The sequence below is a fragment of the Mirounga angustirostris genome, unplaced genomic scaffold (assembly GCF_029215605.1).
Source record: "Mirounga angustirostris isolate CCGP_5_RB_7025 unplaced genomic scaffold, mMirAng1.0.hap1 SCAF_7, whole genome shotgun sequence".
Taxonomy (NCBI): domain Eukaryota; kingdom Metazoa; phylum Chordata; class Mammalia; order Carnivora; family Phocidae; genus Mirounga; species Mirounga angustirostris.
Window position 1 is genome coordinate 41,956,420 of NW_026991715.1, and position 27,630 is coordinate 41,984,049.

The 27,630-nt window shown below is 38.0% G+C and overlaps 1 protein-coding gene across 3 annotated transcripts in view; it reads right to left on the bottom strand.

The window, feature by feature from the left end:
* SLC38A9 (solute carrier family 38 member 9) overlaps window positions 1-27,630 on the bottom strand; it is a 92,073-nt gene that overhangs the window by 45,088 nt on the left and 19,355 nt on the right. For 2 of the 3 annotated variants that reach the window (XM_045895010.3, XM_054512053.2), the window contains 5 exons: window positions 10,273-10,405; window positions 5,427-5,548; window positions 5,226-5,289; window positions 4,888-4,981; window positions 3,166-3,336 (listed from right to left, as the gene is read on the bottom strand). In XM_045895010.3, the coding sequence (XP_045750966.1) occupies window positions 3,166-3,336; window positions 4,888-4,981; window positions 5,226-5,289; window positions 5,427-5,548; window positions 10,273-10,405 (584 nt within the window). Of the gene's footprint in view, window positions 1-3,165; window positions 3,337-4,887; window positions 4,982-5,225; window positions 5,290-5,426; window positions 5,549-10,272; window positions 10,534-27,630 lie in introns of all 3 variants that reach the window. The other variant, XM_045895021.3, reaches the window with a different exon arrangement.

The window sequence follows — 27,630 nt, forward strand, 5'->3', positions numbered from 1 at the left end:
TACAACCCAGCAATTGCACTACTAAGTATTTACCCAAAGGATACAAAAATACAGATTCTAAGGGGTACATGCACCCCAATATTTATAGCAGCATTATCAACAATAGCCAAACTATGGAAACAGCCTAAAGGTCCATTAACTGATGAGTGGAAAAAGAAGATGTGGTGTATACATACATACATACATATATGTATGTATACATATTACTGGAATATTAGCCATCAAAAAGAATGACAGCTTGCCATTTGCAATGATGTGGATGGAGCTAGAGTGTATTACACTAAGCAAATTAAGTTAGTCAGAGAAAGACAAATACCATATAATTTTACTTATATGTGGAATTTAAAAAACAAAACAGATGAACATGGGGAAGGAAAAAAAAAAGAGAGGATAGCAACCCATAAGAGACTCTTAACAATAGGGAACAAACTGAGGGTTGATGGAGGGAGGTGGGTGGGGAATGGGCTAAATGGGTGATGGGTATTAAGGAGGACACTTGTTATGATGATCACTGGATGTTATATGTAAGTGATGAATCACTAAATTCTACTCCTGAAACCAATATTATACTATATGCTAACTAGAATTTAAATAAAAATTTGAAAAAAAAAAAAGTATCTGACTGCTTGAAATTAAAAAAAAAAAAAAAACATGTGCAGATACCTGAGCATTCAAATCATTCTATAGTTAATGAGAGAATGGGTAAGAATGTGTTTCTTGTTAGACTGAAGTTATTCTGTTTGATGTTAATCTTTTATAACCTTGGTAACCCTTAAAAAAGGGTTTAATGTGAAAGTTAAATGAGTTGATAAAAAATGCTGGATTAGATTTTCAGGTCATAAAGTAAATTAAGTATGTGAATTATTCACCTCCACTGTATGCTTCTCAAGATAAAAGCAGTAGAGTAGTGCTCTAGGATTTTGTAGTATCTTCAAGGGTTATTAGTGATAAGATTGGAGGTGATCAATCTTTATTTCCTGATGCCAAAGACTCAAATAAGGCTAGTAAAACCTTGACACCAAGTATGGTAAGGTGAATATTCTCTCCCCAAATCCATGTCCACAGGAACCTTAGAATGTGACCTTATTTGGAAATAGGGTCTTTATGGAAATAATCAAATTAAGATGAGGTCATACAGGTTAGGGCAGGCCCTAAATTCAATGACTGATATCTTTAATAAGGAGAGAAAAATGTGCACTAAGACACACTGAGGGGAGATGGCCATGTGAAGACAGGCAGAAATTGGGTGATGCAGCTACAAGCCAAGGAATGAAAAGGATTGCCAACAATCAATCATCAGAAGCTAGGAGGAGGCAAGGAAGCAGTCTTCTTCCCTAGTGACACTTCAGTTTTGGACTTCTAGTCACCAGGACTGTGAGAGAATAAACTTCTCTTGCTTTAAGCCGAACAGTTTATGGTAATTTGTTACAGCAGCCTAATATACCAAGGCTCAACAAGGAGAGTATGAGAAAAACAAAACAAAACAAACAGGCTAGTATCTCTTTTGAAAAGACACAAAGGTTCTAAATAAAATAATAACCCCACTCCTCTCGAGAGTAAACTGAAATCCAGTAAGAAATTAAAAAACAGACATCATGACTGCTAAACTAAGTTTATCTCAGAATATAAGAATGATTTAAATAAAAATATATTCATATAATTTACCATATTAACAGTTTAAGGGAGAAAAGATTGGGTTGCCTGGGTGGCTCAGTCAGTCAAACATTTGACTCTTGGTTTCAGCTCAGGTCATGATCTCAGGGTCGTGAGATTGAGCCCCGTGTGGGGCTCTGTGCTGGGCATGGAGCCTGCTTAGCATTCTTTCTCTCCCTGTCCCTCTGCCTCACCCCACCCTGCTCACTCTCTCTTTCTAAAAAAAAAATAATAATAAAAAAAATAAAAGAGAAAAGATTTATGATCATCTCAAGGGATGTAGAGTATTAAGTGTCTGATAAAATACAGTACACATTAATAAAATTCTTCAGAAAATAATAGGCAGGAACATCTTTATTTTTATTTATTTATTTATTTATTTATTTTTAAGATTTTATTTATTTGCGAGAGAGACAGTGAGAGAGAGACAGAGAGCATGAGAGGGAGGAGGGTCAGAGGGAGAAGCAGACTCCCCACTGAGCGGGGAGCCCGATGCGGGACTTGATCCCGGGACTCCAGGATCATGACCTGAGCCGAAGACAGTCGCTTAACCAACTGAGCCACCCAAGCGCCCGGCAGGAACATCTTTAAATTGCTAAAGGGTATAACCAATATCCCACAACAAACTTAATATTTAATGGGGAAAGATTTCCACAGGAACAATATAAGGATGTCTACCAGCACTGCATCTACATAACTTTATACTTTAAAAAAGATAAACATGTCTACATATAAACATGTATAAATTGTGTTTGTATATATATATATATAAATATAAGGGTATCTGTATACAAATATAAATGTATGTATATATGTATGAATCACTTAAAGTAGTAACTGGACAGGAAGTTTTCATTACTCATGGAAATATAACTATCTAAACATAAAATCCAAAGGGAATCTACAAAATTAGAATCAATAAGAGTTCAACACATCTGCTAGATTCAAGACAAAGATTCCAAAATTTATTAGGTTATTTTATAATAGCAACAAATAATTTGAATTTTTATAATTAAAAAGTATATCACTACTTTCTAGGAAGATGGAATGGTTTCATGAAAGAGGTGTGGGTTACATGGATATATTCATCAAAATCGCATGGCTAAGATTTATGTGTTTCTATGAATGTATATTCTATCTAAAAAAGAGAACTGTGTATATAATAATAGTTAACTGAGGCGGGGAGTGGGTATAAGCATAGATCATGTTTTTTCAATGGATAGGATAATGACCCCAATGCGGGGGGGAAATCTGTGCCTAGGAGGAAAAACAAAAACAAAAACACCCCTTATTCTTTTTACATATAAAGCACAAATACACACAGAGTTCATAAATGGATAAAAGTATATCTATGATATTAAAACAAACTGAATCAACTATATTTTCTAGAATTACAAATGACTTTTTGCTTTATTTATCCCAAGTCCAGAATTTAAGGCTGAAACTAAAACACTGCAGTAGTTACTGTATCTAAAAGTAACTACTGTTAAAGCATATGATATGGATACTTACTAAAAATAAACCTTCCAGTATTAAAAAGAAAATTAGACATAAGCACCCAATAAACTATCATTGCTCCAGTGAGAGATACCAAGGAGAAAAGGAGACTCGACCACTGTCCAAAGGAGCCAAAATAGTATCTGCAGACATCTGGATATTCCCAGGTAGTGGTATCCACTGATGCTAGATAAAAATAAGAGAAAGAATAAAATTAGATGTTACTCATATATCCCATAATCATAATCTGTATTCCCCCAATTAACTCAAAATATTTAGCAAAATATTAAGAATATTCCACCACTAGATATTAGACCAGAGAATGACATAACAGAAATTAAAACATTATAAACACATAAAAAAAACTGTAGGTCAACAAAACAGTACAGATAATAAAAGAAACAGATTATAGTATTTTATAATTAGTAACAACAAACGATAAATCAAGGCTAAGCAAATCATGAGTAAGAGTCAGAAGATATTATCCAATAATCTTTGGCATACTTAAATAACATATGGAGGAAAGTTTTCCTGAGTCATACTTTATACCACATGCCAATTTCAGACAACTGAGCTAAGAATTCAAAAATTAAATAACAGAAAAGTTAGACGACAATATAAAAGTAGACCTTGAAGGGTTATTCCTTTCTATCAAATGAAGAAACAGAAATTACAGTGGAAAAGATAGGTAGATATAAACAAACTTATATAATACAAAAGCCATTCAAATGTTGAATGGAAAAGAAAATTGACAAGAAATAATGGATAAAGGGCTAATGCCTACATCATACAAAGAACTTAGCAGATCTATAAGAGCACCAAGGGACTTGAGGATAAATGGGAAGAGATAAGAATAAATAATACAATTAAGAGAAAACATACCATTGCTTAATAGAGACCAAAAAAATAAAATAAAATTGAAGACAAAGCCTGATCTCTTGATTCAAAATTGCTAAGATTCACTGAAATAATGTAGGTCTATTTAGGTCCTAAATTACTTTAAAAGAATCTAAAAAGGTATTTCCCTGATGTAGAATTTGTAGAGATGAGTAGAGGCAATGTATTATTAAGCTTTGTGAATTCACCGAAAAGGACACATCCATATTTTCATATTTTTCTGTTACATTTTACTTTTAGGAGATTCCAACATTTAGATCTCTTGGTAGAGGATAGATCAAAAGTCACCATTACCTGATAAGAATCATAGAATTTTCTTTTCTTTTCTTTTTTAAAGATTTATTCATTTGAGAGAGAGTGAGCGCAGGGGGAGGGGCACAGGGAGAGGGAGAGAGACAATCCTTCAGCTGACTCCCTGCTGAATGAGGAGCCTGATGTAGGGCTGGATCCCAGGACCCTGAGATCATGACCTGAGCCGAAATCAAGAGTCCGACATTTAACTGACCAACCCACCCAGGCACCCCAGAATCACAGAATTTTCAATTTAGTTCTGGAAAAGACTTTATTTTAAAAATATGACCTTAATACTTTTTCTTATAAGGAAATCAGCATCAAAGTAAATGCATTCTGCAAAGAACTATAAACCTCTCTGAATTTCAAAGGTAGTCACTAATTCATTGATATATCAGTTCAGCTGAATGCTATGAATTAGAGAAGTAAATCTTTAGGCACAAAATAGTTAACACACATGTGGAATGTACACATTAGTGATCTACTTCAATAGGATGTACTTATTAATACCCAAACTGTTACTCTGTTTTCACCATGGCAAACTCTTACATATCATAGCTCGTGATTTCACTACTCTGTAGCAGCAATAAAGTGTTAAAATGCCCATCAGCATGATGACACACATTCCAGTAGTAAAGCCAGCCTGTTTAAAAATACAAACATAAAACAACATATATCATCATGTTAGAATAATTCATATGCAACCATATTATGTTACCATACCCTAAACAATTATGATAAAAACCTGATGATATAAAATTGAATATAATTATCTATTTTCTTTAATAAATGTTGTATAGATTTATTAAAACCTCTATTGTAAAACTTACAAATAAAGAGAAAAAAATTCAGGCAAAAAGTGTGAAAAAGCTGAAAAATTATATTACCTGTTTTATGCCCCAAGGAATACTTAATATAGATGTTCCCATCATGGTATTCCAAATCATAAAACTGAAAACACAGAATAGTAGCAGTAAAAATATGGAATTTGACTCTTTAAACATTTTAATTAAGACAAAAATTAAAATAACCATGAATTTTCATTAACATATAGTTTAAGTTATGCTCCAAAAAGAAGTTTTACTCACATGGTTACTAAACTGGTGTTTTTGCCATATCCTTCAGTGTAACTTTGCAGTTTATAAGCAGAACCCAATGGACTATATACATAGCACTCTTCTGGAGCTGGAACTACATGATCTGGGGCAATCTAGTAAAAGAAGAAATGTTATAAGAGAAATGCTACAACCAGTAAATGTGTAAAGTAGGATATTTTCTAAATATCAGAGTACCTGACTCTAGACACAATTCTAAATATCATGAACAAACAAATAGCACGTATCCCTGATTAATGAATATAAAAAACCCTTTCCAAATGTAGTAAAAAATCTAAAGGACCAAGAGTTTATTTTTTTTTTAAAGATTTTATTTATTTATTTGACAGAGAGAGACAAAGCGAGAGAGGGAACACAAGCAGGGGGAGTGGGAGAGGGAGAAGCAGGCTTCCTGCCGAGCAGGGAGCCCGATGCAGGGCTCGATCCCAGGACCCTGGGATCATGACCCGAGCTGAAGGCAGACGTTTAACGACTGAGCCACCCAGGCACCCCAGAACCAAGAGTTTAAAGAATAAGAGCAATAAAATGTTCATGTGAAATAACAATGAATTCCTAAAATATGCAACTATCAAAATATTTTTCTCTTCATTTTCATGAGAAATAAAGAAGAGTCAGCAAAGAGTGAGATTAAAGAATTCTAAATGGAGGAAATCTGGGTCTTAAGTGAGGGGAATTTCAAGAATCAAGTGGCCACTGAACTCCTCTGTGAGGGTGATTTTAGCAAAGAGGTAGGGAACTCAAACTATAAAGAAATGACACATCAATACAAGGTAAAGAAAGGAGATATGTACTTAAAAGCATTTAAAAAGCAGAAGTAAAAAGTGAGCTAACATAGCCTAAGGAAAGGCAAAGCAAGGATATAAGGATGGAATATATAAACAAAAGGATAGGAACCAAGAGAGGCTGAAGACACACAAAATGACTGAATAGATACATTTTCTTATACACATAGCTCTCACCTTACCTCCCATACATATCTTCTGATTTCTACCTCCCTAGAGAGGGGGAAAAAATTAGTCTCCAGATAGAATTCTGCCCATCTCCCTGAGAACAGTCCTTTGGAATATGTAGTAGTCCCATATATAGTAGTATAGTAGTTAAAAACATAGTAGCTGACTGGTATAAATCAATGATCTTTTTTCTTTTTTAAAGATTTTCTTTCTTTTTCTTTTCTCTTCTCTCCTTTCTTCCTTCCTCCTTTCCTTTCCTTTCCTTTCTCCTTTCCTTTCCTTTCCTTTCTCCTTTCCTTTCCTTTCTCCTTTCCTTTCCTTTCCTTTCCTTTCCTTTCCTTTCCTTTCCTTTCCTTTCCTTTCCTTTCCTTTCCTTTCCTTTCTTTCTTTCTTTCTTTCACATGCAAGTGGGGGGGGAAGGCAGAGGAAGAAGGAGAAAATCTCGAGACTCCGCGCTGAGCACAGAGCCCCCCATGGGGCTCCATCTCACGACCCTGAGTTCATGACCTGAGCCAAAACCAAGAGTCGGACGTTTAACTGACTGAGCCACCCAGGCGACCCCTTTTTTTCTAAGTAGGCTCCACGCCCAGCATGCAGCCCAGTGCAGAGCTTGAATTCATGACCCTGAGATTAAGACTTGAGCTGAGACGAAAAGTTGGAGGCTTAACGGACTGAACCACACAGGCGTCCTTCAACTATCTTTTATATTTAGCACCTACTACGTAAATCTACAACTCGGTGCTAGGTTTAGTGTTCAAGAAAAAAAAATACAGTCCACAACTTTAAGAAGCTTAAATTCCATTTGGAAGACACATGAAGAAATTAGATAAGGCTAGAAGAGAGAAAAAAATTGTGAGATACTGTACTGCAGGAATGACAAAAAATTAACAGGGACTAGAATAGTTAGGGAAGATGTCAAGGAAGTGATGGAATACTGAACCTCAGTAGGTAGACAGGATATGGACTGGTACAAAAAGAAAAAGTTTTGAGTCCTTCTCTATGCATATAATTGGTGGTAGCTTGTGGGTAAAAAATGTCTTGAATGCTATGCCTTGTGTGGCTTTGGAAACAATTATTTCTGAGAGATAAAAAGGCATATATAGAAATGGGTCTGCTGCCTTCTCTTTTACCCTTAATCCTCCTGGGTCTGAGTTATATAATCTTCTTCAAGGGAGTAAAAAGAAAAAAGGGAAAGGACCATGTCTGCATCAGGCAGGAGATAAACCATGATGGCTAGCAAAGTTCAGAAAAAGTGAAAACTGAAAGTTACAGGAGGCAGGATTAGAAGCTAGAGGTTAAGAAGTTGCAAATTCTAGGGCGCCTGGGTGGCTCAGTTGGTTAAGCGACTGCCTTCGGCTCAGGTCATGATCCTGGAGTCCCGGGATCAAGTCCGCATCGGGCTCCCTGCTCAGCAGGGAGTCTGCTTCTCCCTCTGACCCTCACCCCTCTCATGCTCTCTCTCTCATTCTCTCTCTCAAATAAATAAATAAAATCTTTAAAAGAAAAAAAAGAAGTTGCAAATTCTAGAGAGTTACAGACAAAATGGAGAACTGGATTCCATACTTTGGCAGTAATGTTGGGCAGTGTTTTTCTTTCTTTCGTTCTTTCTTTTTTTTTTTTTTAAGATTTTATATATTTATTTGAAATAGAGAAACCAAGAGAGTGAGCAAGAATGGGGGGGGGAGGGGCTGCAGAGGGAGAGGGAGAAGCAGACTCCCTGCTAAGCAGAGAGCCTGATGAGCCACCCAGCACCCAGGCGTAGGGCAGTGCTTTTCAAACTTAAATTTTCCTGTGACTGACACAGGGATGTTGTTAAATACAAATTATGATTCAGTAGGTCTGGAGTAAGGACTGAGATTCTGCATTTTTAGTAAGTTCTCAGTGATGCCAATATTGCTGGCCTGTGCAGGCCACATTTTTATTAACAAGGATCTAGGAGATGTTGGCAGTCAAATAATTTTCTTCCCTTCCCCATTTTAGAATAAAAATATTAAGATAAATGAGGAAATTTTCAGAAATAAAAAGGCACAACTCCGTAAAATCCTGAGATGTGTGGTTTCACACTGTTCTTCCCTTAAACGCCTTTTAAGAAAAATAATTTTGTAATTCTCAGGAAATGAGCCTGGATATATACATACATTCACTAAAAATGGTCATGTCTTGGGGTGTCTGGGTGGCTCAGTTGGTTAAGCATCTGCCTTCGGCTCAGGTCATGATCTCAGGGTCCTGGGATCGAGCCCCACATTGGGCTCTCTGCTTGGCGGGGAGCCTGCTTGCCCCTCTCTCTCTGCCTGCCTCTCTGCCTACTTGTGATCTCTATCTCTCTGTCAAATAAAAAAAAAAATGGTCATGCCTTACTGTTAATTCTAGATCACTGTTTATATACTTTTACTAGAGTCATCTCACTGTCAGTTAACAAGAGGTATTCAACTTGGTGTACAATGTTGACTTAATTTCCAGGCAAACAATGTCCATTCAGGAATAGACTGGCCCAGCTGGTATCTCTGAAGTTTGCTTCCACAAGTAGAGCCTCTAGAAGGTCTGAATTAGACCCAGAGACATTGGATTACTTCTACTCCACAGAGGGCTTAGATAATTGTTATGGAACTAAGACTTTACTACAAGTACTGATATAAAGGCCTAGGGGAGGAAATAATGAAAAAATTGGGGGGAAAAAAATGACCAGAATATTTTGGAAGTCATTACTCTGGTTATACAAAAGGAGATCTTAATACTTCATAAGACTTTAAGTGAGATATCTATGTTCAAATGATATCCCAATCCTTGTCCCTCCCTCAGTAAACATCTAAAGAGTATTGGTTCCCTTCTCCTTTTTTTATTATTATCAATAAAAATATCATTTTTCCTCCCAGAATGTTTCCATTTTTCCTTAGGCTTTCAAGTTTCTGCATATCTCACATGTGATGATTCTTATAAAGCAACCAAATTACTTCCCATATTTTTGATCCTAAAATAATAATACAGATTTTAGAAGATCAAAAGTCAACAACCATGGCCCATGGTCAAATCTGGCCTTCAACCTATTATTTTACAGCCTCTTTGCTAAGAATGGTTTTTATGTTTGTAATGATCATAAAACAGTAGTAGGGGGGCCTGGGTGGCTCACTCAGTTAAGCATCTGCCTTCAGTTCAGGTCATGATCCCAGGGTCCTGGGATCCAGCCCCAAACTGGGCTCCTTGCTCGGCGGGGAGCCTGCTTCTCCCTCTCCCTCTGCCCCTCACTCGTGCTTGCTCTCTCTCTCTGGTGCTCTCTCTCTCTCTCAAATACATGAAATCTTAAAAAAAAACCACAACCAAAAGTGAAGAAGACTATGCAATAGTATATGGCCCACAAAGCCTAAAACGTTTAGAATCTGCAATTTGACCCTTGTTTTTGATCTACAAAAGGACATTACTAAATAGCAAAATATTATATATGTTTGTATTTCAGTTTCCCACTCCTATAGAAAACGTCTAAGAACTTTTTTCCCTTGTAGCTTCAAACTTAATAAATGAACAGACTAATCAGATCTGTTATTATTTATGTTATTTATCAATGACCTACTAAAGTACTTTAGTAGTTTATTCTCCTCAGAGCTCTTAGGATTGGGGACTAGCAGAATTCAATCCAACAAATCTCTTAGGCTACTGTCAACATAGAGAGATTGTTTCAAATCTCTATGTCATGCTAGATAAGACTGAGCTAGCCTGAGATGTAAGATGTGTACTAATTACTATCTTGATTTTCCATGATGGCATCCTTGGAATATGGCCAGCAAAAAGTTCAATCACTGGGAGTTTCCCTTGCTTATGCTGTTCACTGTTCATTTCAACTTAACCTTAGACAATTAGCAATGTTTGCCCCTTACCAGTGCCTTGTCTGCAGGAGCAGTGAGCCGGCTGTAGTAATGGATCCTCTTGTTCATGGCAGAGGCATGGTCGCTAACCCTCTGAATGACATCATTCACACTGACGATGTTTGTGGGCTCTATATAGAAAGGCCTAGAGAAGGGAATATATACTTGACAAAGAACATTCAGCCAGAAATTCTGGAAGTCAGCCATTGAAGAAAATAACTTCTTGTCCTCCATTAGAAATGGGATGTACCAAGGCAAGGCATTCAGTTCTCACTTTTGGTGGGAAAAGAAAATATCACAAAAGAAGTATTATCCAATCCAAAGATTAAAGCTTTTGTCTCATAATACTATTATAAATACACTTTTTTAATCTTTAGGAATTTAGCAATAGGAGATATAACAGAAAGAGTTTCAGTCAGTCATTAAAAAGAAGTATAGCAGCTATCAGTTTTCAACAATGAAATTTAGACCCACACAGCTTTGAATATCCTCTCAAAAAGCTTCTGGCACTAAATCAAAGAAATTATTGTCATAAATGTTTCTCTACTAAAGAGGAACTACTCTCTTCTACTAAAGAGTCTCTACTCCTTCTTTATGGGCCAAAATTACTTTCTATGACAAATAAAATATCTACTGCTTGGTTCATGTACTAAAGATTAGTAATCTCAACCACCTCCCTTGTGAAACTTGTCTGAAGTACTATCAAATGGAACATCAAGACACTAGAGATACTTTGCCTTATTCTACTTTATTTGGACTTCAGTAACAAATCCTATTATGCTATTATTTATATGTATGCTTCTTTCCCATAACTATGTCCCAATCAACTGCAGATCAGGTTTTCAATCATGATTTTCAGTCACTAACCCTGCCAGTTCATTACCAAAACTCCCTCCGTTTGCTTCTAAACTTCCAGTAATATAATCCCAAACAGAAAGACCATGAAAAGTACTGCCCTTCTCCACTGATTCTCAAATCTCTCAAAGTCACAAATGATATTGTGCCCCAAACTGCATATGCTATGACCCAAATTGCATATAATATGCTATTTTCAAATTACACACAGATCCAAATAATGAAGGAAAAAAACCCTTAGATTTCTCTGAGTTCCATATAACTCTTCTACACAATGGGGTGCCTGGGTGGCTCAGTTGTTAAGCGTCTGCCTTCAGCTCAGGTCATGATCCTGGGGTCTTGGGATCGAGCCCCGCATCAGGCTCCGTGCTCAGTGGGAAGCCTGCTTCTCCCTCTCCCACTCCCCCTGCTTGTGTTCCCTCTCTCACTGTGATTCTCTCTGTCAAATAAAAAATAAAAAACAAACAAAAAAACAAAACAAAGTCTTCTACACTTACAGTTCTGAAAGAAGCTTAAAATGTATGTTAGTCATAAGCTGTAATCATCAAGAGAGTATGGTACTGGCATAAAAACAGACACATAGATCAATGGAACAGAATAGAGAAGCCAGAAATGGACCCTCAATTCTATGGTCAACTAATTTTCGACAAAGCAGAGAAGAATATCCAATGGAAAACAGTCTCTTCAACAAATGGTGTGGGAAAAATTGAATAGTCACATGTAGAAAAATGAAACTGGACCACTTTCCTATACCATACACAGAGATAAACTCAAAATGGATGAAAGACCTAAATGTGAGAATGTGAGACAGGAATCCATCAAAATCCTAGAGAACACAGGCAGCAACCTCTTTGACCTCAGCCACAGCAACTTCTTGTTAGACATGTCTCCAAAGGCAAGGGAAACAAAGACAAAAATTAACTATTGGGACTTCATCAAGATAAAAAGCTTTTGCACAGCAAAGAAACAGTCAACAAAACTAGAGGGAACCTATGGAATGGGAGAAAATATCTGCAAACGTCTTACCAGATAAAGGGCTAGTATCCAAAATCTATAAAGAACTTATTAAACTTAACACCGGGAGCCAGGGTGCCTCAGGGCAGGAAAGGCTTCTGCCGCCCCCTGAGGACCCAGCGCCCCTCCAAGAGCCAGGGCTGCATTTCCAATAAGTTCTGCAGCCGCCCCGGGGAGAACCTGGGCCCTTTGCAGCAACTTGGTGCCTCCTGGGGAACGACAGAGAAGCTGCCTTGTTGGCTGAGTGCTGAGGAGGGGGCTCTGGGCGGCTTCCCAGGACATGTTGATGCAGGCTTGTTTCTGGGGAGAAATCCTGACCTAAATTCAGAGGAAGGGGAGCTGCATTCAGCTGGGACAGGAATACAGGCACTGCTGACTCTCAGGATCTTCTAGAAGGAGCAGCTGGGATCCCAATTTCCAGGTTCTGCTGGAATCAGAGCCCCAGAGGTCGGAAGAAGGAAAGATGGCGGAGGAGTAGGGGACCCTGTTTCAACTGGTCCCCGGAATTGAGCTGGATATCTAACAGACCACTCTGAGCACCCCCGAAACCAGCCCTAGATGTAAGAAGATCTGGATCTCTACAAACAGAATATTGCAGGCGGTTGGATTTTTTTTTTTTTTTTTTAAAGATTTTATTTATTTATTTGAGACAGAGAGAATGAGAGACAGAGAGCATGAGAGGGAGGAGGGTCAGAGGGAGAAGCAGCCTCCCCGCCGAGCAGGGAGCCCGATGCGGGACTCGATCCCAGGACTCCAGGATCATGACCTGAGCCGAAGGCAGTCGCTTAACCAACTGAGCCACTCAGGCGCCCGCAGGCGGTTGGTTTTGAGGTACGAAGCGGGGAGCCCTGATTCCATGGGCAGATATCGGAGGATAAACAGCAGTGGGAGGTAGCCTGTCCATGGGGATCCTACACTGCTGGTGAGCGACAGCCGGGCACAGACTTGCAGACCAGTAGCAGCGGGAAAGGACTTTAGGGCAGCCCCCAGGGCGGAAACCCGGAGCGGCGGCGTGGTGCGAGCGAACTGGGAGCAGCTGGCAGTTTTAGAAGCACAAAGGGCAGAGACCTGCTCTGACCTGGAGGCAGGACTGGGGGCGCTGCGGAGGGGCGCACACCCCAGGCTGCTGCAGTTTATAGCAGTACAGACAGAAACGGAGACGGTGTGGCCTGGAGAGCTCACGGAAGAACAGACTGTGATCTCTCTGCTCTGAGGCAGAGGGTTCTGCTCTGACTCGCGGAAGAGACCCAGAGGGCCGCCAGGGAAAGGCGCCAGAGAACAAAAGCCCCAAAGACTGATTCCCGCTGAGCCCATTCCCCGCCACAGGAGGGCAGGGTAACTCCGCCCCAACAGGGTTGCCTGAGTAACAGTGCGGCAGGCCCCACCCCCAGAAGACAGGCTGGGAAAACAAGAGGCCAGCAACCCTAAGGTTCTAAGAAAACAGGTGCATCTTGCTTGGGTTCTGGTCAATAATTTGGACTCTATACATTCCCTCAAACACTCATCAACAGAATGACTAGGAGGAGGAACCCCCAAAATAGAAAAGACTCAGAGATGATGACTTATGCTGCAGATTTACAAATGGATGCAGATATAACCAAGATGTCGGAGATGGAATGCAGGCTAGCAATTGTGAAGACAATGGCTAGAATGGAGAAATCAATTAATGGCAACATAGAGTCTCTAAGGGCAGAAATGAAAGCTGAATTGGCAGAACTTAAAAATGCTATCAATGAGATCCAATCCAATCTAGATAATCTAACAGCTAGGGTAACTGAGGCAGAAGAACGAATAAGCGACCTGGAAGAGAATATAATAGATAAAAAGGGAAAAGAGGAGGCCAGGGAAAAACAACTCAGAATCCACGAAAATAGAATCAGAGAAGTAAGTGACACCATGAAGCGTTCCAATGTCAGAATAATTGGAATCCCAGAGGGAGTGGAGAGAGAGAGGACTAGAAGATGGATTTGAGCAAATCGTAGCTGAGAATTTCCCTAATCTGGGGAATGAAACAAACACTCGTGTCCTAGAGGCAGAGAGGACCCCTCCCAAGATCAAGGAAAACAGGCCAACATCCCGGCATGTAATAGTAAAACTCGCAAATCTTAGAACCAAGGAAACCATCTTAAGGGCACTTAGGAGGAAGAGATTCCTTACGTACAGAGGGAGGAACATCAGAATAACGTCAGACCTATCCACAGAGACCTGGCAAGCCAGAAAGGCCTGGCAAGACATATTCAGGGTACTAAATGAGAAGAACATGCAGCCAAGAATACTTTATCCGGCAAGGCTGTCATTTAGAATGGATGGAGAGATGCAGAGCTTCCAAGACCGGCAGAAACTGAAGGAATATGTGACCACTAAGCTGGCCCTGCAAGAAATATTAAGGGGGGTTCTATAAAAGGAGAAAGACCCCAAGAATGATACAGAACAGAAATTTACAGAGACAATCTATACAAATAAGGACTTCACAGGCAACATGATGACAATAAATTCATATCTTTCAATAATCACTCTCAACGGCCTAAATGCTCCCATAAAATGGCACAGGGTTGAAGATGGGATAAAAAGACAGGACCCATCCATATGCTGTCTACAAGAGACTCACTTTGAACCTAAAGATACATCCAGACTCAAAGTGAAGGGATGGAGATCCATCTTCCATGCCAGCGGACCTCAAAAGAAAGCTGGGGTAGTAATTCTTATATCAGACAAATTAGATTTTAAACTAAAGTCTGTAATAAGAGACACAGAAGGACACTATATCATTCTTAAAGGGTCTATCCAACAAGAAGATCTAACAATTGTAAATATCTATGCCCCCAACATGGGAGCAGCCATCTACATAAGCCAACTGTTAACCAAAATAGAGAGTTGCATTGATAACAATACATTAATTGTAGGAGACCTCAACACTCCACTCTCAGCAATGGACAGATCATCTAAGCAGAAAATCAACAAGGAAACAAGAGCTTTGAATGATACATTGGACCAGATGGACCTCATAGATATTTACAGAACATTCCACCCTAAAACAACAGAATACTCATTCTTCTTGAGCGCACACAGAACTTTCTCCAGAATAGACCATATACTGGGTCACAAATCAGGTCTCAACGGACACCAAAAGATTGAGATTATTCCCTGCATATTCTCAGACCACAATGCTCTAAAACTGGAACTCAATCACAAGAAAAAATTTGGCAGAAATTCAAACACTTGGAAGCTAAAGACCACTCTGCTCAAGAATGTTTGGGTCAACCAAGAAATCAAAGAAGAACTGAAACAATTCATGGAAATCGATGAGAATGAAAACACATCGGTCCAAAACCTATGGGATACTGCAAAGGCGGTCCTAAGGGGGAAATACATAGCCATCCAAGCCTCACTCAAAAAAAGAGAAAAATCCCGAATTCACCAACTAACTCTGTACCTTAAAGAACTAGAGAAAAAGCAACAAACAACGCCTAAGCCACGCATTAGAAGAGAAATAATTAAAATTAAAGCAGAAATCAATGAATTAGAAACCAGAAACACAGTAGATCAGATCAATGAAACTAGAAGTTGGTTCTTTGAAAGAATTAATAAGATTGATAAACCACTGGCCAGATTTATCCAAAAGAAAAGAGAAAGCACCCAGATTAATAAAATTATGAATGAAAGGGGAGAGAGCATGACTAACACCAAGGAAATAGAAACAATTATTAGAAATTATTATCAACAACTATATGCCAATAAACTGAGCAATCTGGATGAAATGGAGGCCTTCCTGGAAACCTATAAGCTGCCAAGACTGAAACAGGAAGAAATTGACAACCTGAATAGGCCAATAACCAGTAAGGAGATTGAAGCAGTGATCAAAAACCTCCCAAAAAACAGGAGTCCAGGGCCTGATGGATTCCCATCATTCTACCAATGGGAATTCTACCAAACATTCAAAGAAGAAATAATACCTATTCTACTGAAGCTGTTTCAAAAAATAGAAACAGAAAGAAAACTTCCAAACTCATTCTATGAGGCCATCATTACCTTAATCCCCAAACCAGGCAAAGACCCCATCAGAAAGGAGAATTTCAGACCGATATCCCTGATGAATATGGATTCCAAAATCCTCAACAAAATCCTAGCTAATAGGATCCAACAATACATTAAAAGGATCATCCACCACGACCAAGTGGGATTTATCCCCGAGATGCAACAAGGGTGGTTCAACATTCGCAAATCAATCAATGTGACAGAACACATTAATAAGAGGAGAGAGAAGAACCATTTGGCCCTCTCAGTTGATGCAGAAAAAGCATTTGACAAAATACAACATCCTTTCCCGATTAAAACTCTCCAGAGTATAGGGATAGAGGGAACATTCCTCAAGTTCATAAAATCCATCTATGAAAAACCCACAGTGAATATCATCCTCAATGGGGAAAAGCTGAGAGCCTTTCCCTTAAGATCAGAAACACGTCAAGGATGCCCACTCTCACCACTATTGTTCAACATAGTACTAGAAGTCTTAGCAACAGCAATCAGACAACAAAAAAAATAAAAGGTATTCAAATTGGCAAAGAAGAAGTCAAACTCTCTCTTTTTGCAGACGACATGATACTTTATGTGGAAAACCCAAAAGACTCCACCCCCAAATTACTAGAACCCATACAGCAATTCCGTAATGTGGCAGGATACAAAATCAATGCACAGAAATCAGTTGCTTTCTTATACACTAACAATGCAACTGTAGAAAGAGAAATTAGAGAAACGATTCCATTTACAATAGCACCAAAAACCATAAGATACCTCGGAATAAACCTAACCAAAGAGGTAAAGGATCTATACTCTAGGAACTATAGAACGCTCATGAAAGAAATTGAAAAAGACACAAAAAGATGGAAAAATATTCCATGCTCATGGATCGGAAGAATAAACATTGTTAAAATGTCTATACTACCCAGAGCAATCTATACCTTCAATGCCATCCCGATCAAAATTCCAATGACATTTTTCAAAGTGCTGGAACAAACAATCCTAAAATTTGTATGGAATCAGAAAAGACCCCGAATCGCCAAGGAGATGTTGAAAAAGAAAAACAAACTTGGGGGCATCACGTTGCCCGAATCCAAGCCATAATATAAAGCTGTGATCACCAAGACAGCATGGTACTGGCACAAAAACAGATATAGAGAACCCCGATATGGATCCTCAACTCTATGGTCAAATAATCTTTGACAAAGCAGGAAAAAACATGCAATGGAAAAAAGTCTCTTCAATAAATGGTGCTGGGAAAATTGGACAGCCACATGCAGAAGAATGAAACTTGACCATTCTCTAACATCATTCACAATGATAAACTCAAAGTGGATGAAAGACCTCAATGTGAGACAGGAATCCATCAAAATCCTAGAGGAGAACATAGGCAGTAACCTCTTTGACATCACCCACAGCAACTTCTTTCAAGATACATCTCCAAAAGCTAGTGAAACAAAAGCAAAAATGAACTTTTGGGACTTCATTAAGATAAAAAGCTTCTGCACAGCAAAGGAAACAGTCAACAAAACAAAGAGGCAACCCACAGAATGGGAGAAGATATTTGCAAATGACATTACAGATAAAGGGCTGGTATCGAAGATCTATAAAGTACTTCTCAAACTCAACACCCAAAAAACAAATCATCAAGTCAAAAAGTGGGCAGAAGACATGAACCAGACACTTCTCCAAAGAAGACATACCCTATGACCCAGCAATTGCACTACTGGGTATTTACCCCAAAGACACAGATGTAGTGAAAAGAAGGGCCATATGCACCCCAATGTTTATAGCAGCAATGTCTGCAATAGCCAAACTGCGGAAAGAGCCGAGATGCCCTTCAACAGATGAATGGATAAAGAAGATGTGGTCCATATATACTATGGAATATTACTCAGCCATCAGAAAGGATGAATACCCAACTTTTACATCAACATGGATGGGACTGGAGGAGATTATGCTAAGTGAAATAAGTCAAGCAGAGAAAGTCAATTATTATATTGTTTCACTTATTTGTGGAACATAAGGAATAACATGGAGGACTTTAGGAGAAGGAAGGGAAAAATGGGGGGGGGAATTGGAGGGAGAGATGAACCATGAGAGACTATGGACTCTGAAAGACAAACAGGGTTTTAGAGGGGAGGGGGGAGGGGGGATGGTTAGCCCGGTGACAGGTATTAAGAAGGGCATGTACTGCATGGAGCACTGGGTGTTATACGAAAACAACGGATCGTGGATCACCACATCAAAAACTAATGATGTATTGTATGGTGACTAACACAACATAATGAAATTAAAAAAAAAAACACAAAAAAAATTAACACCCAAAAACCAAAAAATTTAATCAAGAAATGGGCAAAAGACATGAACAGATGTTTCTCCAAAAGAAGACATACAAATGGCCAACAGACACATGAAAAAATGCTCAACATCACCCGGCCTCAGGGAAATATAAATCAAAACCATGAGATAACACTGCATACCAGTCAGAATGGCTAGAATTAACAACTCAGGAAACAACAGATGTTGGTAAGGATTCCGAGAAAGAGGAACCCTCTTACACTGTTGGTGGGAATGCAAAGTGGTGCAGCCCCTCTGGAAGATAGCATGGAGGTTCCTCAAAAAGTTAAAAATAGAACTACCCTATGACCCAGTAATTGCACCATTAGGTACTTATCCAAAGGATACAAACATAGTGATTTGAAGGGGCACATGTACCCCAATGTTTATAGTAGCAATGTCCACAATAGCCAAACTATGGAAAGAGCCCAGATGTCCACTGAAAGATAAACGAATAAAGAAGATGTGGTATATATCTACAATGCAATATTAGTCATCAAAAGAATGAAATCTTGCCATTTTCAACGAAGTGGATGGAACTAGAGGGTATTATATTAAGCGAAGTAAGTCAGAGAAAGACAAATATATGATTTCACTCATATGTGGAATTTAAACAAAACAGATGAGCAGAGGGGAAGGGAAGGAAAAATAAGACAAAAACAGAGATGGAGACAAACCAGAGAGACTCTTAATTATGGGAAACAAACTGAGGGTTGCTGGAAGGGAGGGGGTAGGGGGATGGGTAAAGTGGGTGATGGGCATTAAGGAAGGCACTTGATGGAATGAGCCCTGGGTGTTATGTATAACTAATGAATCACTAAATTCTACCTCTGAAACTAATAATATACTATATGTTAATTAAATTGAATTTAAATTAAATTTGTTAGTCATTTCTGGAGACAATCTAATTTTGTGGAAGTACTTGAAAAACCAAGTGACTGAAATTTTAGTTTCTGCTATTTTTCCAACTAGTAGATATTAGAGAAATGATAGTACAGATGTTAAATTTAATCCTGTCTCTCTAGTTAGTATACAAAATCTCTGAATCTTTCTTTTGCTATTTATTCTCCACCATAGCACCTAAATAGGATGGGTACTCTCCAGTTCAATCCAACATATATCTTAAAGTTGAGTACTTACTAGAGCAAATATGTGGCTATATAGATCAACATGACAGTCTATCTCTACTAAGCATATCATTACTAAGTGAAGTAAGGGATATCAATAAATCTGAAGGTGATATAAAGAAAACAAGAGCGTCAGAGGCTGAATAAACTATCCCTACTTATAAATTTGGTAGCCTTAGATAACTATCAACCTTCCCAAAACATTATTATAGTGTTCTATATAAATTGTATATCTACTGTGACAGCAGTACTAAAAAGAAGTATAAAAATATTTATGTCCAGGAGACAGTTTAATCATACCTGGTTTCACAATCTACAAAGCATTCATTTCTTTTTTTTTCCAAGAATAATACCACACAAAATTCAAGAAAGAATTACAGCTTTAATGCCAACATAAAACAGAGATTGTAATTAATCAAGGATTACTAAAAGAGACTAACAAGTATGATATTAATAGAGAGATGTAGATGTTCTACTTGTAGCTTTTACTCTGAAAATCCAACAGTATTAATATCAACCACTAAGTTGGCTTGAAGGCTTGCTGAAAAGCAGTCCAGGAAGTGCTACATTTTTTGGCTCCTGGCCTCTAACAGAAGTGTTAACTGTACCAGTTTAGTTGGCTTGGGTACTATGAGAGCAGAATGACTCTGAAAGTTTTTCTTTTCCAACAGTTTTCATCAAGATGCTGAGTGCCTGTTCAAACAAATATTTTGGAATCTTTTCAAAACAGATTCTCTTAAAAAATATCCAACTCAGCATATTTTAACTAAATTATTAGAAACATACATGCTTAAGGCTCCATCTGACAGAGCAAAAAATATAAATTACCTTTCTAAATTGAACTTCAGTTGGTTCTGAAAACACTTTTAAAATTAATAGTATACAGAAAATAGTATTAAGAGTAAAATACTTCTGAAACTTGGGCTTTTTCTTTTGAACATGGTTTCACATGATTGCTCCCTATCAGTGTTACTTCCCAAATGAAATGTAGCTCAACTGTGCCAAAGTAAAAATAAATTATGATATTTCATGTAGAAATTATATTTGTTTTACCTTATAAATATGTACATGCTACAGAAGAAAATGCTTTTAACATTTAGCAAATTTTTTAAAATATTTAAAAATGTGATTCAAAATCCCATATTTTCATTTAATACCCTTATAAACAGAGGAACGTTATTTCTACCTCACACCTTTTCTAGGTTCCACTCCTTAAATTCCTTAAACATTTTTGGCTTTTAAATTTGTCTCCACCCTTCTACTGACCAGTTATGCTGCTCTGAAGTTTAGCAATAATCCCATGACTCTTAAGGTTCATACTCAATAATGAAGACCTATGACTTAAAGCTGTTCTTTTATTCACATCTCTATGAAAGCTGAAGCACTCCAACACCTGCTAGACTGGGGTAGGTTGTTAAAAAATGAAAAGGGAATCAAGTATTCAAAAATCTCAAGCAAAATAAACATCCAAAATAATGAACCCACTGAAAATGTCTCTTCCTGCTTGGTAAAACGCTATGTCTGACATGCAGCTTTTTAATAAAGACAGAAAAGGAGTTAATCAAGTCATTGTACCTAGAAATTCCTTGCTGCTATAATAAAAATACTGGTGACCTATAGCTTGCTAATGTGTTTATCACTTCCTCTGATGCTTATACAACATCTTTTTCCACAAAAACCCTGCTCTACACTCCAATTTCACTCATTATTATCAAAGGTTGAGCCCAAGAATTATTTCTATTATGGTTAATTAATTTGTACTGGTTCTTAAATTTATTAAATAGTATTTAAGTGCCAAGCAAGTATGAAGCATAGTTCTAAATATTTAACAATGAATAAGACATAAAACCTGAAGGATCATAATCTGCTGGAGGAGATAGGTAGGTAAGCAATTCCAATCCAGAGGGAAAAGTACAGAGAGTGAGTACTTTTGAGCAACAGTGGGAGAAAGAAAGAGTGGACAGAGTTGTGTGGTACTAGGTATGTACAGTGTACTATATGATCAAACAGACGGAGAAGCTAAACAACATCTGACAGATCACTGAGGAAGTTACAGCTGAGGTGAATCCTAAAACATAGAGTTCATCAGATATGGGAAAAAGTAAAGAAATAGTGTTTCCAAAAAATATATAAAAGCATGTAGAAATAAGCAGGAGAGAGAGCATGATGTATTTTTGAAAACTCTAAGTAGTAGGAAGAAAAGAGGTAAGACATGAGGTAAACCTGGGCAAGGACATGGAGGACTTCACATGCCAACAAAGGATATGATCCTATAGGGAAGAATCCCCCAGTCTTGGTATCCTCTGCTGATTCCTTCTCCAACCCCAACTCTCAAATAATCAGAGTAATCCAGAGTTTAATCCATTGACATTTTCTTTTCTCTATCTAGACTCAATCTCTTGGTGGACTCATCTAGTCACGTAAATATAAATATCATGTATATGCTAATGGCACTCAAACTATTATCTCTAGCCTGAACTCCTGATTCATGTATCAGGCCGCTCTTGCCACCCCCTCTCCCCCAACCCATCTCTTGGACTTCACTGCTTAAAATACTAATCACACTAGCCTCCTCACAATTCCTGAAACACTACAAGCATGCACCTACTCCAGGACCTTTGTTATTAATTTCAGGTAAAACACAAAGTTTCCGAAGGCCTTTCCCCTAAATATCTGCATGGCTTGCTTCTTTACTTTTTGCAATTCTTGCCTCACTTGAGGAATGAGGTATTTAGCTACCCTTGACAGCATAGCTAAAATTTCAACCCATCTTCTCTACCCTTGTCATTTTATATATCTTCTCTGCTTTACAACATCTCCTTAGCATTTATACTATCTAACACAATATATACTTATTTATTATTGGTTGCTTCCAGTAAATATAAGTTCCACAAGAGCAGGGATTTTTGTCAATTTGGTCACTCTTATATTCTCAGGGGCTAGGATAGTACTTGGCATATCATAAAAGCTCATTAGAATATGGTAAGATATGGTGTATTACTTTAAGAAAAAGTCTATTTTGAAATAATTTTTTTAAAGATTTTATTTATTTGACAGAGAGAGACACAGCGAGAGAGGGAACACAAGCAGGGGGAGTGGGAGGGAGAAGCAGGCTTCCCGCGGAGCAAGGAGCCCGACGTGGGACTCGATCCCAGGACCCCGGGATCACGACCTGAGCCGAAGGCAGACACTTAACGACTGAGCCACCCAGGTGCCCAATAATTTTTTTAAAGTAAACTCTATCCCCAACATGGGGCTCGAACTCACGATCCAAAGATCAAGAGTCGCATGCCCTACCAACTGAGCCAGCAAGGTGCCCCAATATTTTGAAATAATTTAGAGTCACAAAGAAGTTAGAAAAATAGTACAGAGTTCCCATAAACACTCCATTCAGGTTCCCCAATGATGGTATCTTACATAACCATAGTACAATCAACAAAACTTGCATTACTTTTATTTATTATTTTTTTTTAAAGATTTTATTTATGTATTTGACAGAGACAGTGAGAGAGGGAACACAAGTAGGGGGAGCGGGAGAGGGAGAAGAAGGCTCCCTGCTGAGCAGGGAGCCCGATGTGGGGCTCGATCCCAGAAGCCTGGGATTGTGACCTGAGCTGTAGGCAGACGTTTAACAACTGAGTCACCCAGGTGCCCCAAAACTTGTATTACTTTTAAAATTAGGAAAAAAGTTAATGAAAAATTATGGGGATAATTCTTTCAACTTTTCTGTAGGTTTAAATGTTTAAAATAAAACTTGGGGGAAAAATGATGGAGGGAGTAATCAAAGTGTTAAATACTGTACAAAATAAGAAGAAGCAACCTACACAAAAATCAATTTAGTGTGTTAATTTAGTGTGTTATCCTCAAACCAATTAAACAGTTTTCAGGAGGACAGAATGATTAACACCGTGTCAACTGCTACCGCTATATCAAATGAGATGAGAACTGATAAATGAAATGACCACTGGTGACTGTGATGTGAGCAGTTTCAGTGGAGTAGTAAGGGCAAAAGCCTGTCTGAATTAGGTTCAAGAGAAAAATTGGGTATATTAAGTATAAATAATCCTTGCAAAGAGTTTTTTGTAAAAAGGAGTGAAAGAAATGGAGTGCTAATTAACGAGTTAAGGATAAATACTTCAGAAAGCATAAAAAAAAGCATAACAAATACAATAATCACCCATAATCCCACAATGAGTAACCATTAATAACATTTTGCCAACCTCATTTTCTTGCAAGAAACATGAGATTCCATTCCATGTTCACCAGAATTGCTAAAATTTTAAAATCTGACAATACCAAGCACTAGCAGGAGGTAGAGTAATGAAAACCCTTACACACTGTAGTGGGAATGTAAACTGGTTTAACTCCTGTAGAAAAGAGTTTGGCATTATCTAGTTAAGTTGAATATACACATACATATATCCTACAAAAGTTCTTGCACACGTATGCTAAGACACACATGTAATAATGTTTATAAGAACATTAATTGTAAGATCTCTACACTGGAGACAACCCAAATGTCCAACTAGAGTAGAATGTATACATAAACTTCAGATAGTTATAAAATACCAGAAAGCATGGGAAAGAAATATTGTTACATACAACTTGGATGGAAATTACACTGAACAAAAATTCTAAAATAATACACATAGAATGATCTCATTCACATGAAGTACACAAAAAGGTAAAACTGAATTCAGTATTTAGGGATACAGAAACAAATAAAAATAGGGAAATGGTCAGACAAACATCAGGACAGTGGTTACCTGTAGGGAGGAAGGAGGATGTGTTTGGTGAAGGACACATGAGGAACTTTGGGGTGCTGCTGTTTCTATACCTTGGTGTTGGCTGCATAGGTGTTGGCTTTATAATTATTTCTAAAATTGTACATATGGGGCGCCTGGGTGGCTCAGTTGGCTAAGCGTCTGCCTTCAGCTCAGGTCATGATCCCAGGGTCCTGGGATCAAGTTCCGCATCAGGCTCTCTGCTCAGTGGTGAGTCTACTTCTCCCTCTCCCTCTGCCCCTACCCCTGCTTGTGCTCTTTCTCTCTCTCAAATAAAATCTTTTAAAAAATAAAATTAAAATGTACATAATGCTACACAGTCTTCTGTACATATATCATGTGATAAGACTTCAAAATACAACTTGAATGAACACATTCTTTCAAAATTTAGTAATGAGATGAAAAGGGACAAAAAAAATCTTTTGTATTATACAGAAATTCACTGGTTATCTTTTGGCAAACTACCTTAATAAAGATGTGTCAAACTTAAATACAAGTTACCTACTTTTCTATAAAAAGACAACTGTTCCAAATTTGTTAACCCCTCCTGTGATGGCAAGTTGCTATCAAAAGTATGCTACATGGGTACACAGCATGCATTAAAAACCTAAAAGCCTACACATATTTAAGTAGGCTCCACGCTGGGCGGGGCTTGAACTCACTATCTGAGATAGAGACTCAAGTTGGAATCAAGAGGCCGACGCTTAACTGACTGAGTCACCCAGGCACCCCAAGAAAGTAGCTGCTTTTTAAAAACTCACATGAGCAGAGAATACTGATAATGGATGTTTAGAAATGTTTCCATTGTACATAATTTTATTGCTGAAAATGATGTCTGTCACCAATAAAAACTCCTATCTGCAATCTTACATACATGGATGAAACTTTTTCTAACATTTAAAAACTTCCAAAGTACGTAAATGGCTTTTGAATCTGTTATTAAACATAAAAAAAGTCAAAATAATAATTGTAATAATGAAGCAAATGGTATTTATTCCATGTAATAAAGTGTGGAATAAATCTTGGTATTTATTCCATGTAATACAAGCACCAATCAGTATTTTCACTATAAAGTGTTTAGAGTATAAAATGTTTACAAATCAGTGAAATTAAACATGCAAAATATTTCAAAAATGGAAATTTGCAAACATTATAAATCATCAAATGAAACATTAGTTTATATAACATTTTTAAAAAAGATCTATTTATTTATCTGAGAGAGTGAGCGAGAGAGAGAGAAGGAGCAGGAGGAGGGGCAGAAGGAGAGGGAGGAGCAGGCTCCCCGCTGAGCAGGGAGCCTGATGTGGGGCTCGATCCCAGGACTTGGGATCATGACCTGAGCCGAAGGCAAGGTGCTTAACTAACTGAGCCACCCAGGTGCCCCTATATAACATTTTTTATAAACTTTATAAAAAACTGCAAAAGTTTGAAGCACCTGGGTGGCTCAGTTGAAGGAGTGACCGACTCTTGGTTTCAGGTCAGGTCATGATCTCATGGGTCATAGGATTGAGTGCCATGTCGGCTCTGCACTCAGCGGGGAGTCTGCTTGAGATTCTCTCCCTCTGCCCTCCCACCACTCACATGTATGTTCTCTCTCTATCAAATAAATAAATAAATCTTTAAAAAAATGTAAAAGTTTATAAACCTTTTAATAAACTTCAGGACCTTCCTCACATATTTAGTGCCCCGTCAGTGGAGGGTTCAGACCAGATGGGCAGCTCCTCCACTTTGGACAGAAGCTTATGGGTTGTAGCAGTTTTGATTTCTCCCACAGTTAACCTGGTAAAGATGGTTCTATTAAGTTCTCTCCTTCCCCCAGCAGAGAGATTAGCCACCTTCTGAAGACTCTAATTCAGTGCCTTTTCTCCCCCTTCTCCAGGCATGTGTGTGTGTATGTTGGGAAGTAAACACTGCAAGTAAGAGGAAAGTAGAGCTAGGACGATGCGAGAAATGAAGGAAAGGAGAGATTGGGGGATAATTTGGAGAGAGAACCAAAAAAGGTGAACAAAACTACTGGTTGTTTTCAAATTAATAGTATTAAAAAATACCATTTTGGACTTTAAAATTAGCATAGAATACTAGAATATACAAAATAGTACTGCCATCACTCGATGTAAGAACTGAGTGACATCAGGGAGAATGAAAATCTACCAGGCAAATTTCAACAAAAACTTCCACATAATTGTTGGATGATACGCAAATGAACTTCAGATCAGTTTGAATTACTGTGTAGCAAAGTGTTACAAAATATTTTAAGATAATAGAGCATAGGGGTGCCTGGGTGGCTCAGTCATTGAGTGTCCGCCTTCAGCTCAGGTCATGGTCCCAGGGTCCTGGGATCCAGCCCCGCATTGGGCTCCCTGCTTAGCGGGAAGCCTGCTTCTCCCTCTCCCACTCCCCCTGCTTATGTTCCCTCTCTCATTGTGTCTCTCTCTGTCAAATAAATAAATAAATAAAATCTTAAAAAAAAGATAATAGAGCATATTCAATTGTTATTGATAATATACATGATAAAAGTATTAATATACTGTTCATAAATAAAATTTAAAGCTAATTTTATCAAGATCACTGTATAATTTTTATGCTTTATAAGGTACATGATATGTAAGTTCAGTAGTACATATACATAATTTGCAAATGAATACCCACATGTATGCACACACACATACATATTCAGTCCCATTATTTTTAGATTGTTATTTTTATTTTTTTAAATGATAAGCATGGTCTGATGAAAAAAATAAATGTTAATAAACCCCAGGTTGAAAATTACGGATTCCTTATTTTAGAACTCCAAGCTTTACTTAGCTGCAAGTAAACAATTTCATCAACACCATGTAGACATAGAACTTAACCTGAATATTAATTCTCAGGCCTGTATATCTCAATTAAATATAGATTCTACTAAGAATGAATTTCAAAATTCTTTCAATGCAATGCAAGCTTCCAAATTTTGGTTTACAAAAATACGTAAACTGGGGGTGCCTGGGTGGCTTAGTCTGACTCTTGGTCTCATTTTGGGTCATGATCTCAGAGTTGGGCTCCATGCTGGATGCAGAGTCTGCTTAAGATTCTTTCTCTTCCTCTCCCTTAGCCCCTCCCCACCTGGCACAGTTGCTCACACATTCTCTCTCAAATAAATAAATAAAACCTTTTAAAAAAATCCATAAACTGGTTTATGGGGAGCTTAGGTGGCTCAGTCGTTAAGTGTCTACCTTCGGCTCAGGTCATGA